The sequence below is a fragment of the Eptatretus burgeri genome, chromosome 17 (assembly GCF_056783735.1).
Source record: "Eptatretus burgeri isolate ZD-2024b chromosome 17, Ebu_testis_v1, whole genome shotgun sequence".
Taxonomy (NCBI): domain Eukaryota; kingdom Metazoa; phylum Chordata; class Myxini; order Myxiniformes; family Myxinidae; genus Eptatretus; species Eptatretus burgeri.
Window position 1 is genome coordinate 35516677 of NC_140977.1, and position 14055 is coordinate 35530731.

General features: G+C 42.7%; 1 protein-coding gene across 1 annotated transcript in view; it reads left to right on the forward strand.

The window, feature by feature from the left end:
* LOC147009731 (uncharacterized) overlaps nucleotides 1–14055 on the forward strand; it is a 45126-nt gene that overhangs the window by 17780 nt on the left and 13291 nt on the right. The window contains exon 5 of the mRNA XM_085861206.1: nucleotides 13941–14055. This exon is cut by the window's right edge and continues 125 nt beyond it. Coding sequence (XP_085717332.1) covers nucleotides 13941–14055 — 115 coding nt within the window. The remainder of the gene's footprint in view (nucleotides 1–13940) is intronic.

Here is a 14055-nt window from a genome sequence, read left to right on the forward strand (position 1 = left end):
GACTAAACATAGGATCACGAGCTCTGGCTGCGAGCCGGAGCTGCACTCTTTCTATTGACACTCGGTTCGGCTGCATCCCACAGCAACACTCACGCACACAGATTCTCAGACCACTACGATGGGGTCTTTTCACTTCCACATCTTTCTTGACCATCTATCTCTTGTCTACTGTGGACACAAAAGAGAAGTCAACATGCGAAAGCCCTGACCAACCATTCTTTTCGGAACAAACCCAAGAGCGAACTCAAGAGTGAATCAAACTGACTTCCACCTCACATCATTCCCCTTACACCACGCTGCTCCCCACATTGCATTGCACTTGCACCTCTCACCTACGCACCCTAGACACCCTCAGTATTTCTCCCTCCTCCCTTTTCATAAACGTTTTGGGTTGCGCAGTTCTGCTGACCATGCCAGGTATTGAGAGGTCGCTAATCCTCAACTGCTTCTATCTCTCTGGGCTATCTCTAATTTTCCTCAGGCTTGTGTGTATGTGATGGCACCTGTCATAGCATAAGTTAAAACTGTATAAGAATATTCAGGATAATTCTGCACTGTGTCTTCCTCTTCTTCTTTTGTAAACATTGCATGTCTTCTGCCACACCCCACAAATTCCTTGCTTTCCCTGCTGTACATTTGCAATAAACCCTGTGACTGTGCCACATAACTTTCCCCACTCTTTGTAAAGTAAATGTGCTTGTTAGAAATGTTCCCAGTACGTTTTTGTCTTTTCCTCCATTGGTCTAGAATGGTCTGCACCCCAGCTTAGCCGCGATGTTATTTCCCAAAATCTGCTTGAATAGTCGGTGTGTACTTGGCAGCTCTGTTCGGCTGCACCTGATATGATAAGTACTTAAGTAATGCAAGTACTTACCGAGAGCACTATTCCCCAATAAGGAGATCACGTGTCCCTAGGTAAACGGGTGTCAGATAGAAGACCCTGGGTCACGTGGTCAGGTTATTGACATTCACGGTCAGTGAGCGACCGCAGCACGAAGTTATTTGTGTGCGACAGCCTGCGATGTCCGGTGAGTCCTGAGAAGAACCAGGGACAGCCCTCCCTCATGGTTCCCCCGCGACGCCAGGCCCACCACAATATTGACGCGCTGTGTGACTGGCCAAATAAATGAAAACATCTGGCATGGAAAGGATACCTCGTTGGGCTAAAATGCGTCGTGAGATGAGCTCAGGGACTTTTGTATCCCTAACGCCTTTGAATCAACCAAGTCGCATTTGCTCTCAAGGACACTATAAATTGGCTAATAATATTCACACCAGTTTCTTTCTCATCATGACCTGATTACCGCTGTGAGCAAATCTAAAGGTAAATGAACGAGTCACTCCACGAGCTCCTCCTGAGATCGATGACCAAAGAGAGACAATCGATAATTAAGACGTCAGTCCAAATTCAACGCCTGCACAAATCTTGAAGCCAATGGACATGTATGCTGGAATGGGTTTTCCTCATGTCTGATGCAGTTGTCGGTGTCATACAAATTGATGCAGAAGTCGATGGGGCTGAACTCAATGCTGTTGTCTGGAAGCTCACAGGAACAGTTGAAGTAGCTGGAGTTTGTTCTGCTATTGCAGTAGGATGAAATGGATCAGACTCTCAATCTGTGCAGGTGACCTCGAGTCCGTCTCAGTTGACAGTTTTGGACTTCCCATTTAAATCTGGGATGAAATACTTTCTGGTAATGACTCAAATGGGACTCTGGTAGGGAGGTTTCAGAGAAGCCCTGACAGTGTCATCGCATACAAAATCATACATACAAGACAAAAGATCTTTGTGTAAATGTGTACAACTCTGCTGAACTCTGGTGGGGGAGTGATGTAACTCATTCATTTTCCTTCACAGTCTGTCCAGATAATTGCTCAGGTCCAAACTGATGTTAATGGTAGTTGGGGTAACAAACAACCCAGGAAGGCAAAGTGTTGATCCAATAACTAACTCAGCTGTGCTGCAACCCATATCAGCTTGCATCATAGCATGAGTGCACAAAAGCATGACCGGTAGGGTTTCCATCCCACGATGTGAGTCTACTTGTGCTCTGAGGACTTAAGATGTTGATGGAACCATTTGACTTTGACAAGCCCGTTTGTAGCAGGGTTGTCAGAAGTAGTTCTTGTAGATTTACTTCCAAGTAACTTCGTCAGCATTTTGAAAAGTCAGCAAACTGTCATCCTCTGTCAATAATGATAATACATGGGGCACCAAACACTGTAACTCATCTGGAAACGAAAGCTTTGGCTACAGTCTCTGCCGCTATATCGGGTATTGGAATAGCTTCCAGCCACCGAGTAAAATGGTCAATGCATATGTGAGTAGATATGTGCTTCCACCAGACAGTCAAAGAGGGCCATCAATGCGTACACGATAAACGGGCATCAGGAGACGCAGAGCAGTCAAAACGGGCATCAGAAAATGCAAGCCACTAAGCACTGGGTCGAAGCTTTTTCAGATTAAGAGTAGCAAGAGCATCGATAAGTTGTGCATTAAGCTGCTCCTTGGGGATTCACCATTGGATGGGGTTACCCGGTGGAATGGACTGATCCTCTGATGGAGGGGACCCTCCTCTGAACCTGTTTGGGACTCGATACTTGGTTAGCCTCTATCTAAAACAGTAATTCTTAACCTGGGGGAAAATTTTTGGATTTCAGGGGGAAAATTTTTTTTTGGTGAAACAATTTTCGAACTATTGCGCTGAATACGTCGTCCGAATACACTTCCCAAGCGATGAAAAATTAGCGGAACTAAAATTCACTGACAATTAACGTGCTTATTTGGCAACACTATAAAAGAAAATATCATACTATGACAGTCAACACGACAGATCTTAGGAATGCTCATGTTAAAATAATATAAGACTGTTAATGTGATGCAATAAATTGTGTATCAATATTTTAATATAAATATTTATTGGAATAATTTTTTTAATAAATTTTAGTTTTCTTATTAATTTAGTGTTGAATATGTAGTGGAGGAAAATATCATTATTCCGCAATTTCAAAGGGGGAAACAATACCAAAAAAGGTTAAGAAACCCTGATCTAAAAGAACAAACGATCTCCAGTGGCAGTTGGTAAACAGGATTGTTCCTTCCAACACATTTATTAGACATTTTTCATCCATATCTGGTTGCTGCCCTTTTTGTAAAGTTAATGAAGAGCTGTTCCATGCTTGCTTTCATTGACTGTGAAAGGTTATTTACATTGTTTCATTGGTTAAACAATACCTCGTATAGAATGCATGTTACATATCGTTGGTTTCCCTGCCAAACATGAACATGTATGTAAACTGCTCGGCTTTTTTTAATGGCCACTGCCAAACTTGCTATTTACCTATCATAGAAGTAGTTGCTAGGAGGCAATCCCACAAAAACGTTGTAATGTTTTCGGGGTTTTTTTGGTGCATTGGTCTTAGCAAGATTGAAACTTGAGTTGAGCTTTTCTCAAAGTACGGGCAAACTCAAAAAATGTATTGACACATCGTGTGTTGGAGGTGTTTGTGAGGTTCGGGAGAACAATTTAATAAAAACTAATTTTGTCCTCGATTTTGTTCTTCAACTACACTGTTGGTGTTTCCTCTCCCTCTCTGTACTGTTCCTTTTGTCCTGTTGCATCCTGATCCATTCAGTGTTCTTGTTCTTGCACAAACTTGGCTCTGTACACAAAAAAACTTTTAAAATTTTAATCTACCTTTTTAAAAAGAAACGATTTGAAAGGTGTATTTTTTAAGTTCCACGTAATCATGTTGTTGTGGTGCTGCCCTTTACATTTTATCTCCTCTCATTGACCATGGTTCCCCAAATGGGGGCCCATAAATTTGTTGGGCGCCAGGCCCACGAAAGGTTAATCCAGCCTTGTTTTCACCTTATACCTATTTTTTCCATATTCAGTTTCTGGCTACAATTTAATATCCTTGAAAACTGTGCAATGGATGCCTTAACAGGGTGGATGTGTGCCAGGCACCCCCACTTGGTCGACATAAATATGGCAGACTATGATATCCCATACAGTACTACACAAGTAGTTGTTTGCCTCCACTTACTGTGATTCTATCCCCTCCTCCCCACCTTATTCTGTTCTCTCCCCATTCCCCCATTCTCTTTTTTAGATTATATACCTCGTAATTTTGCAATTTAAATATTTTCGACTTAATTAGAAATGCTTAAGAGTTTTGCAATAACTGAAGAGGCAACGCATTTATTTTGAATGCGATTGTGGCAAAATTTTTATGAGGTCTGAGTACATACCATGTACAGTGTTGTACCCCAATGTTCTTGCGATTCTGAAATAGTAATGAAAGCCTGGTGTTGGTTTGCTGGTTAAGGTGGCTGGCTTAAAATCTTAGGGTCTTGATTTTGAGCCCCTGGCATGACATTGAAATAACACCAGGTGGGTTGACTCAGTCTGTCATCCTTCAGAGGTTGGCAAAATGAGTACCAGCTTACTGTTACCAGGGCACTGCATCACCAACACAGCCTCCAGTAGATGCTGCAACCATGAGCAGCCACAAACTGCATACAAAACAAGAAGAAAAAGCAATATGAACAAAGGCAGTAGGATTCAACAGGGGTCGCCACCACTCCACTTAAACTTCTCTGAAGCTTTCATTCTTTATTATGGATGTAAGATGATCTACTGCATTTATAGCATACGGACGCGAGGAATGAGGTTCCATTGAGATTAATGACAATATAATAGGAAGAAGAAAGGATGTTAAAGGAGAGTAGGAAGCGGAAGAAGTTTGTCAGGAGATGGTGGTTCCCCTTTCCCAGGTCAGCAAGCTTAACCAGATGAAGAATGTAATGAAGTTCTCCCTAATGGACCACTGCATGGTGATGTACCCTGTAGAGAGCTGTAGTGAGCGGCAGGATCTGCTTGGGCAACCGACGCATAACCAGAGGGTTGTCCTTTAAATTGTAATATTCCTGAAATTTTAAAGCGAGACTAGTTAACAATATCACCACTTTATTTACACACAACAATATATACAGAAGGAACTTTGGCATAGGAGAAGGCCATTCGGACCATCGTGCATGTGCTGCACCAATCCCAGTACCCATTATCCATCAGCCATCCACAAACAAGTTGCCCACAGGTTCTGGAGTATCTCCACACCCGTCTATCTCCATTGCATCTGGGTAACTATCTAATTCCAATTTAAACCTACCAACCACCACCATTACATTTCCAGGGAGACCTTTCCATGCATTAACTGCTCTCTGACTGAAAGACCCCAGCCTTGTAAAAATTGTCCGATGTCTCGTCTTCTTTACCCTCAAGCTATGGCCCCAGGGCCGAACACCATCCATTCTGCAGAACAACTCCATTGCACCGATCTGCTCGACACCCTTAATTATCTTAAACATCTTCATCAGATCCCAACACAATCACCTCCTTTCTCATGTATAAAGCTCGGCTCCTTCAATCACTCCTCATAGCTAGGTCTACCTCGTCCTTGAACCAATCTCGAAGCTTGACACTGCAGCCATTCTCGCAACTCTACGCTCTAATATTTTGTCCACTGTATTGAAGTAAACATAATTGCCTGATCACGCCTCCATCCTCCCCAAACCCCCAATACTCCTACCTCTCTGCTATCCACTTTACCTCCAAGATTTGTGTCATCAGAAAATTTAGAGCAGACTCTTAGAGAACTCCACTGTCCAAATCGTTGATGTAATAAATCTTCTTCTTCTTCTTCTTCTTCTTCTTTCGGCTGCTCCCTTTAAGGGTCGCCACAGCGGATCATGCGCATGATCCACATAGAGATTTGGCACATGTTTTACGCCGGATGCCCTTCCTGACGCAACCCTGGTCGCCTCTTACGAAACACAGGGATATGGTACACCTATTTTAACCGGGGTATACACCGGCCCAGTACACTGGTACTCATTTTGCCGACCTCGGAAGGATGACAGGCTGAGTCAACCCCCTGGTGTATTAATTCAGTGGCCCAACGGGGCTTGAACTCAGGACCTTTTGGATCCCAAGCCGCTGCTCTAACCACTGCACCAACACCAGGCTTCGTTGATGTAATAAATGAATAATAATAATAGGTGAAGTAGTGATCCCTGAGGTACCCCACAGCTTACATCTTCCCAGCCTGACATCCTCCCACTCACACACTCACAGCCACTCTTTGCTTCCTATCACTAATCCAGTTTCCAATCCAGATAGCGACCTGACCAGCCACACCACAATCCCTCACCTTGGTGAACAACCTCCTACGTGGTACTTTATCAAAAGCTTTCTGAAAGTCAAGATGTATTACATCTACTGAATTTCCCTCATCCATCCAATGAGAAACAACTTCCGAGGACTCCAATAAATTTTGTAAAACATGATCGCCCTTTGGTATCTCCATGCTGACTACCTTTAATTAATACCATTCTTTTCATACCGTAGGGCTGCCAAGGCAGTCTCATTCGGAAGGAGTACAGTCGTGGACAGGTCACCAGTCAGACACAGGTTACCCTGAATGGTTTTTACCCCAGTACACTGGTACTCATTTCCCTGACCTCAGAAGGATGACAGGCTGAGTCAACCCCACCAGATGTTAATTCAACAGTAATAAGGGCTTGAACTCAGGACCCAAGGTCCCAAGCTTGCCAACTCAACTGCTACACCAACACCAGGCTATTACCTCTAATTAATTTGTATTTATTGAAGTGTTTTTTTCACCTTTCCAGTTCCAACACCTTTCCCACACATAAAATCAAATGAAATCAAGTTCCCCAATTCTTCTCTGGATCCTTAAATAGTAGTGTGGTGTCACATCATAGTATTCTTAAATAATGGTGTTATACTCTATTTGCTATTCTCAAATCCTCTGATGCCTGTCCTGACTCCAAGATGTTAAAGATATCCGCTAACATCCTGGTTCGCTGCTCTTCACCCTCTCCCAATACACTTAGATGTATATTATCCAGCCCTGGAACTTTATCATCCCTTCATTTTTCTAGCTGGTTCTTTACTTCCTCTACACCTATGTGGATCTCTTCCAAAAGCCCTTTCTCACTCCACTCTTGAGATAGATACACTCCATTATTGGAAGTTATCCTTACTGTTCCTCATGCAGTAGAAAACTATTAAATAATCCTGACATTTCACTCTCATCAGCCACCAATTCTTCTTTACAATTCCTCTATGAGCCGATCCCTGAGTGCGTGTGTGTAGGTTTCAGCAGACGTAACAGAGTCCTCCCAGGTTTTTAAGTATACAACTCTGTTTCAGTCTTCTTCTTGCATATGGGAGCTTGGCTGCCAGGTAGCTATCATTGTGTTGGGGCATGAATATACCACTGATTCTGTGCCCCAATACCAGTACACTGGTACTTATTTCACCAAATTCAGAAGGATGACAGGCTGAGTTATCCGCACCTGGTGTTAATTCTGTGGCAAACTGGGCTTGAACTCAGGACCCTAAGATCCCAAACCAGCCACCATAACCACTAAGCCAACACCAGGCTTTCTGTTTCAGTGAGGAATCATGATTCATGGACCAAATTTACTTGTTGTCAAAGTATTGTTCCGTGGCCTCTTTTGAGGATCGTCACTGAGCCCCAGACAGCTTCCAACTGTAGTTATTTTATAGTAATATTCCCAGGAATAGTTTTTAAGATCTCTGTGAGGTTATCATCATTCCCGTTGCTACAATTATCACTGACACAATTTCAGCGTTCTTCAGCTTCCAGGATTCTTTAACTTCATTTTTGAGATCTTGGTATTTGGTCATTTTCTTCATTTCTGCATTGTTTAGGTTAAATCGCCGTGTACTGACACCTCAATTCGCATTGCTTTCTTTTATTCTTTACCTAAGTACTAAATCCCATCACAATGCTTTGTTTTCGATGTTCATGCTCGATGGGATGATTAGGTCATATGTGAGTGTTACTTCCATGTTTTCAGGGATTGCCTTTGGTTCACGTTTCCATTAGTTTTCTGCCATTGGGATATTGAAGTTTTTGCAGATGTGCCAGTGGATTACTCTACATTCCTTGTTGTGCCTCTGTGTGTACAATTGTTTTGACATGAGTTTTTTACATCCCAATATGAGGTGGCTCATGCTTTCTGTTTCTACCTTGCAGAACCTACACTCGTCTGATTGACTCAGTTCCGCCATTTTTTTAAAGTCATTGGTGTCGTGTCCCTCATCTTGGGAATTTATAATGATTTGTTCTCCATCACAGTTGAGCTGACCTCATCATAGCCATTTCAAAGAGCCTTCTTTGTCTATGCCCAATCTGTCCAACTACTTTTTCCTTCCTGCTCTTTTGTCATTTTCCCAGTTGTCAGTGTATATCTATTGATATTTCGTTCTATACTTTTACTCGTGAGGTAACCGTGCTATACACGTGAGGGGCTGGACAGCCGGTTCGTGAAGGACTTGGGCAAAACATGATGAAACGACAAATCCCGAATCTGCAGATGTCACGGGTGGAACCTCTCACATAATTTCCTCATTCTGCCTTAAACTCAATCTCTCTATAATTTCATTCCACACCACATCATTCCAATCACAAATTAATACTACGCCATTAATGTAACAAAATACAATGTTACAAACACTCGTGAGCTAAACAAAGAGAAACACAATTCTGACGTTACATCCGGATTGGGAGCAGCTTTGTATGGATTGAAAGTCAAAATCATAATTGTATCGAAGTATTTATGAAACCTCCTACCCACTTGAGGACACTGGCTGGGACCCTAGAACGTTCCACAGAAGGTTTGGCAGGGCTATCCCCAAAGTGAGGGAGTAGTTCGGGGACAGACAGACAGACAGACAGACAGACAGACAGACAGACAGACAGACACTTCTGCTTTATAATATAGATTTTGTCTTTGTGACAATCGTTGGGGCTCTTTTCATTGCCGTTTTGGTGCCATGTGTGATATCTTCCATTCACACCTGTCTTTGGAAATTTTTTACTCGGTGGGTTTGGGATACCTTCTCTGGTTTGTTGTCTTCATGTTTGCTTACAAATTGGATTCGTTAGTCTGTTGCACTTTTCACGTATCTCAGCCAATCCTACTGTTGTCACTCTGTGCACTTGGTTGATTTCCAGTAGACCACTGCCTCCTTCTCGTTTCGGTGGTACATTCTTGGAATGCATGGATTTTTGTATTCTGGCTGGCCCACACAACAGGCTGAGACAGACAGAACAACGAAGGAGTTATGTACCGGGTGTATTGCAGAGGATAGGCAGAGTATTGAAAGTGGCAGGAGTCAGGGTATGTTTCGAACCTGTCTTAACCCTCAGATAAGCTCTTATGAGGGTCAATGACAAGTTACCCAAGAAGGACAGGGCAGGGGTGGTGTCAGCGGTGCCCTGCAGTTGTGGAGCCGAATATGTGGGGAGAGATAAGAAGGACATTATGCCAACATATTGCTAAACACCACAAGGCCTTTAAGTAGAGCTATCCCAAAATGTCTGCCATAAAGAAACATGGTCTCAAGGCAGAAAGGACCAGAAGACAGATTCTGGGGGCTTGGCACGTAGAGGGAATGGTGACATCGATCACACAGGAGATGGTGAATTTGCCGTTAGTGTTTGGACCACGACTGAATAAATGCACCGAGGCGCTGCGGCAATGAATGGGGATTCCACGTAACACGTCACCTGGCTGGTTCATCAGGGCTATCCCTTCCCATTTTGTTATTCCTGAGTTTTACAACTTACAAGCGATACATAACAACAGCGACATGAATCTGAAAAGTCACATGACTATTAAAAACATCCCCATATGGGGCTGACGGTTTTTTCCCCAACAGGTAGGGTGACAATGAGGTGTGAGGGGAAAGGTGTCATGGACCCCCATCCTGAAGTGGTATGGTCATAGGGAGCACAACATAAGTTACCTGCAAGGTCCTTCTGTTTCATGAAGAGTTTGGTCTGCATCTGGCCATCAGTTTCTGAGAAGATTTTGAAGTGAATTACCTGAATGAGGTGAAATCCCCCTTTTCAGCCTCTTATAGGGGGTGGATCTAGATGCAGAGCACAACCCCATGAGATCTTTACTGCTCTGATGTATCGTACCAAATTTGTCCAAAATAAGTTCGTGCTGGAAAAGGATGCAGTGTACATTTGTCATTTTAAAATGTCAGACATTAAAACTTCATGAATAAAATCACCATCATTATAAAATATTTTAACGACTGGGGGTGGGGGGGATACATTTATCCTTCCCAGTAATGGCAATTTCATGTGGAGTGGCAGGGAATAAACGGGTCCAGGAAAATCCCACCATCCCCTCCCCCCCACCCCCAAATCAAATCGCACCCTGCCTACACCCACTAAGGAATAGGATGGGGGATCATATAATATTACCTTTCACATAGCTACAAAGACTTTGGCACTATAGAGCAATTTTTAAAATGGTTCGTCATGGTTGCCCTTCCAACTTACAATCCCGTGACATTTGTGGAAACCCCGTTGAATTGCAACAGTCAAACGTTCATGACCATGAGACCCAAAACCAAGAGATCACAAAATCAACTTCGCACATTGAGAAATGCATTGTACCTGATGGGGTGTTCACATAGTCCCATTACCCCCACCACCACCAAATGAATCATCATCCACCCTGGTACGTGCGGTGTATATATATATATATATATATATATATATATATATATATATATATATATATATATATATATATATATATATATATATATATATATATTCATATTAATGTTAATATTGTTATGGTTGTGGAAATTCACAGAACACCATTCACGTTTCCCAGAGATCAGTTATGTCGATAAGTGTGTGTTCAGATTCGATTTCCCCACCGATGTCTAAAGGGTTTTATTCGTGTAACCGGGCTGTCATCTTTGAGGTTGTATTATTCTTTTGCTATCTTTATTTTGGAACAACCGCATCTCAACAACCACAACCGCATCTCAACAACCACGCCATCCCCACCACAGCACCAACCACGACATCGCCTCACCTTCATCTCCATTGCGCCGCCATCTTTTCGCCAGCCACAGCGAATCACAACGAACAGCATCTCCATGACAGACGCGGGGACTCCCTCGTTGGGGCGGGAGCCGATGATTTCCACAACGTCCGCGTGGTAAGGATGATTCCTACAACGTCCGCGTGGTAAGGATGATTCCTACAACGTCTGCGCATGTTCGCGTTTCACAACGAGATCGGATCGAAACACCAAAAGGGGTGGAGCCAGCGGGGGGTGAAAGGTTGAAGGTGGAAGATCAAACTCACCTCTCGGACTCCATAAAAAGGCACGCTGGAATGCCAAGTGAGCAGTCTGTCTGGAGTCGAGCTGGAGTCGGGGTGGAGAGCGCCAAGGTTCGAGTCCAGTGGAGGGCAGTCGGGGTCGTCGGAGCGCATTGCACTGTGGGTCAGTGGAGACGGCCGGAGAGAAGTCACCAGCCAGTGACAGAACGGTCCGAGCAAACGCTGAGGAATGGGCGTTCTCGTAAAAGAGCATCAACTCTTGAAAGAGCAAAGGCCCATTCGTTCCTCTGAGGCGTCGTCGGATAGGCCTGATTGACCAGGCCGCACGGCGGAGCCTGGGCCAACCGAGTCGTGGTTACACCAACTACCGTGTTGACGGAACATCGAGGGTCGCCCAGCGAGTCACCACGAGGGTGGCAGGTTACCAGCACGGTCTCATGAAGCTCCTTCAGTCTCCCCAGCTCCGCGAACATTAAAAGGCCTACGGGTCCTGTACTACCCTTTCCTTTCCTGGGGTTTTCTTTGTGTGGAAGTTGTGGCGCCGTGTTCGCAAAGTAGAATTGTGGTTAATGATATAATAGATACACAATAAATAGATATGGCTGCAGGTCTTCGAGTTTGCTTGTGTCTTGTCCCTGCCCCCATTCGTTGCATATGTGCTTGTATATCTGCATTGCTTCATTGACTGCATACGTGACAAATAAATGTCATTGTTTGAATGTTCACCTGCTCGTTGCGTCCTTTCCCTCCAGTGAGTTGCCGTAATTGCGTTAGGAATAAATAGCTGGTTGTTAATACCGATAAGCTAATCGGATCGATGAATATAATCAATCACTGGCTCCGTGAACAAATTACAAATCGCTGTCACCTTCAGTGAAACGACAGGCCTAGCCAGCCGGTTCGTGAAAGGCAAGGAAGGAATAATTGTGGCTGTTGAAGAAATAGTCGTGTAGTAGTAGTAGTAGTAGTAGTAGTAGTAGTAGTAGTAGTAGTAGTAGTAGTAGTAGTAGTAGTAGTAGTAGTAGTAGTAGTAGTAGTAGTAGTAGTAGTATAGCATAAACCAAGATCCAAATGTGAATAAACTATCCAAAAAAACTTTGCCCCACACATTCCTGTTTATGAAACAAACTGTTTCATGCGATACAGCACACCGAATCCTTCAATGTGCAAAAGTTCGAAACAATTGAAATCTTCAATCTCTGTTTCACTCTTTTTATCTGAAGTTTCGATGGAGGCTGGTTCAGTGAATGCTATTCACATCTCACACTCTCAACCACCACCTGGAGATGTTCTTCAATGTCTTGTGCTCAACCACTGAATGCCATCACCCCAAAGCTGAAATGTTCCTTCAATGTAACATATTAATCAGAGATTCGTTCTTATGATGCAATATATATATATATATATATATATATATATATATATATATATATATATATATATATATATATATATATATATATATATATAAATTATTCGTGAATTATTTTATCAGTGCAAGTGAATCATTGCACATGATAAAGCTGGCTCGTCTGAAATCAAAAACTGACTTGGAAGAATGGCCTGATTAAACTCCATACTGTCCTGGTGGAGATGGATTATGTCCATCATTGTCTTATCGGGTAATACCAAAGCATTGAAAGTGACCAAAGATTAACTGAAGTATCTTAATATGGCCAAAACTCTGCCAAGAAAAAAAAATTCTATTCCCATCTGAACCTCTGGATAATGAGGCAGATGAACCCCGGTTCAAATCCTACGTACCATATGTGTTTGTCCATCGATTGCCAATGTCCTTGTAATCCATGATAAAGTAAAATGATGTCTACTAATGTCATGTACAAGCTCCTGTGTGTATTTATTGATTCTGATTTTGATGTACGAGCACTCTGTGATGCAGAGCTGCCGAAATCGTTTGGCCAAGGGTCGTGCTGGGCAGTTTGCTGCCTACCCCTCTCGCAGCAGGAGTAAGGGCAAGAATTTGGAAATTTGTTCACGACATCAGCGATAACTCGCCTTCTGTCTGATAGGGACACTGGAGGATCTTTAGCAGAGGGGACCCCGGATAACGTCCCTCCGAGGGACGGCACACTCATTGACGAATCAACCTGACTGTGCAATACCGGGATGACAGTTTATAGCTGGGCGAAGATTCAAACCCAGGCTAGACAGCTTCGTGGTGAGTGTGCCGACCTCTTGGCCATTCCGTCAAAGATATATATATATATATATATATATATATATATATATATATATATATATATATATATACATATATACATATATATATATATATATATATATATACATATATATATATATATATATATACATATATATATATATACATATATATATACATATATATATACATATATATATATATATATATATATATATATATATATATATGATTAACCCTTTGCATTCATATAAAATCACACAGTTGTTTTTTAATGTAATTTTCTTGCTTACTCCTGGCAGTTGTATAGTTTCCAAATTCGTCAAAGGCAACCAAGAAAAAGAAGCTTCAAACTGCAACCTCGACCATGTCCACCATAATCACTATGATGTTTCAAGCACATTTTGACCTAAGAGACAAATTTGATATGGATTGCTTTGTTCCAGCCGAACTGAGTCAACCAGAATACAGAATCTCCACCGAAAGGTCTCGTCACCTCCACAAGTTGTAGATAAGGACTAGAATTGGGCGGCGCCACCAGGCAAATGCCAAAAATGCGAGCGGCTCCCAGAAAGCTTCGATTAAATGCTTCGAGTCAAACAAACAATTGCGAGATGCTGTTTGACCCGCTTTCTGAACGCAAAACAACCTTGATA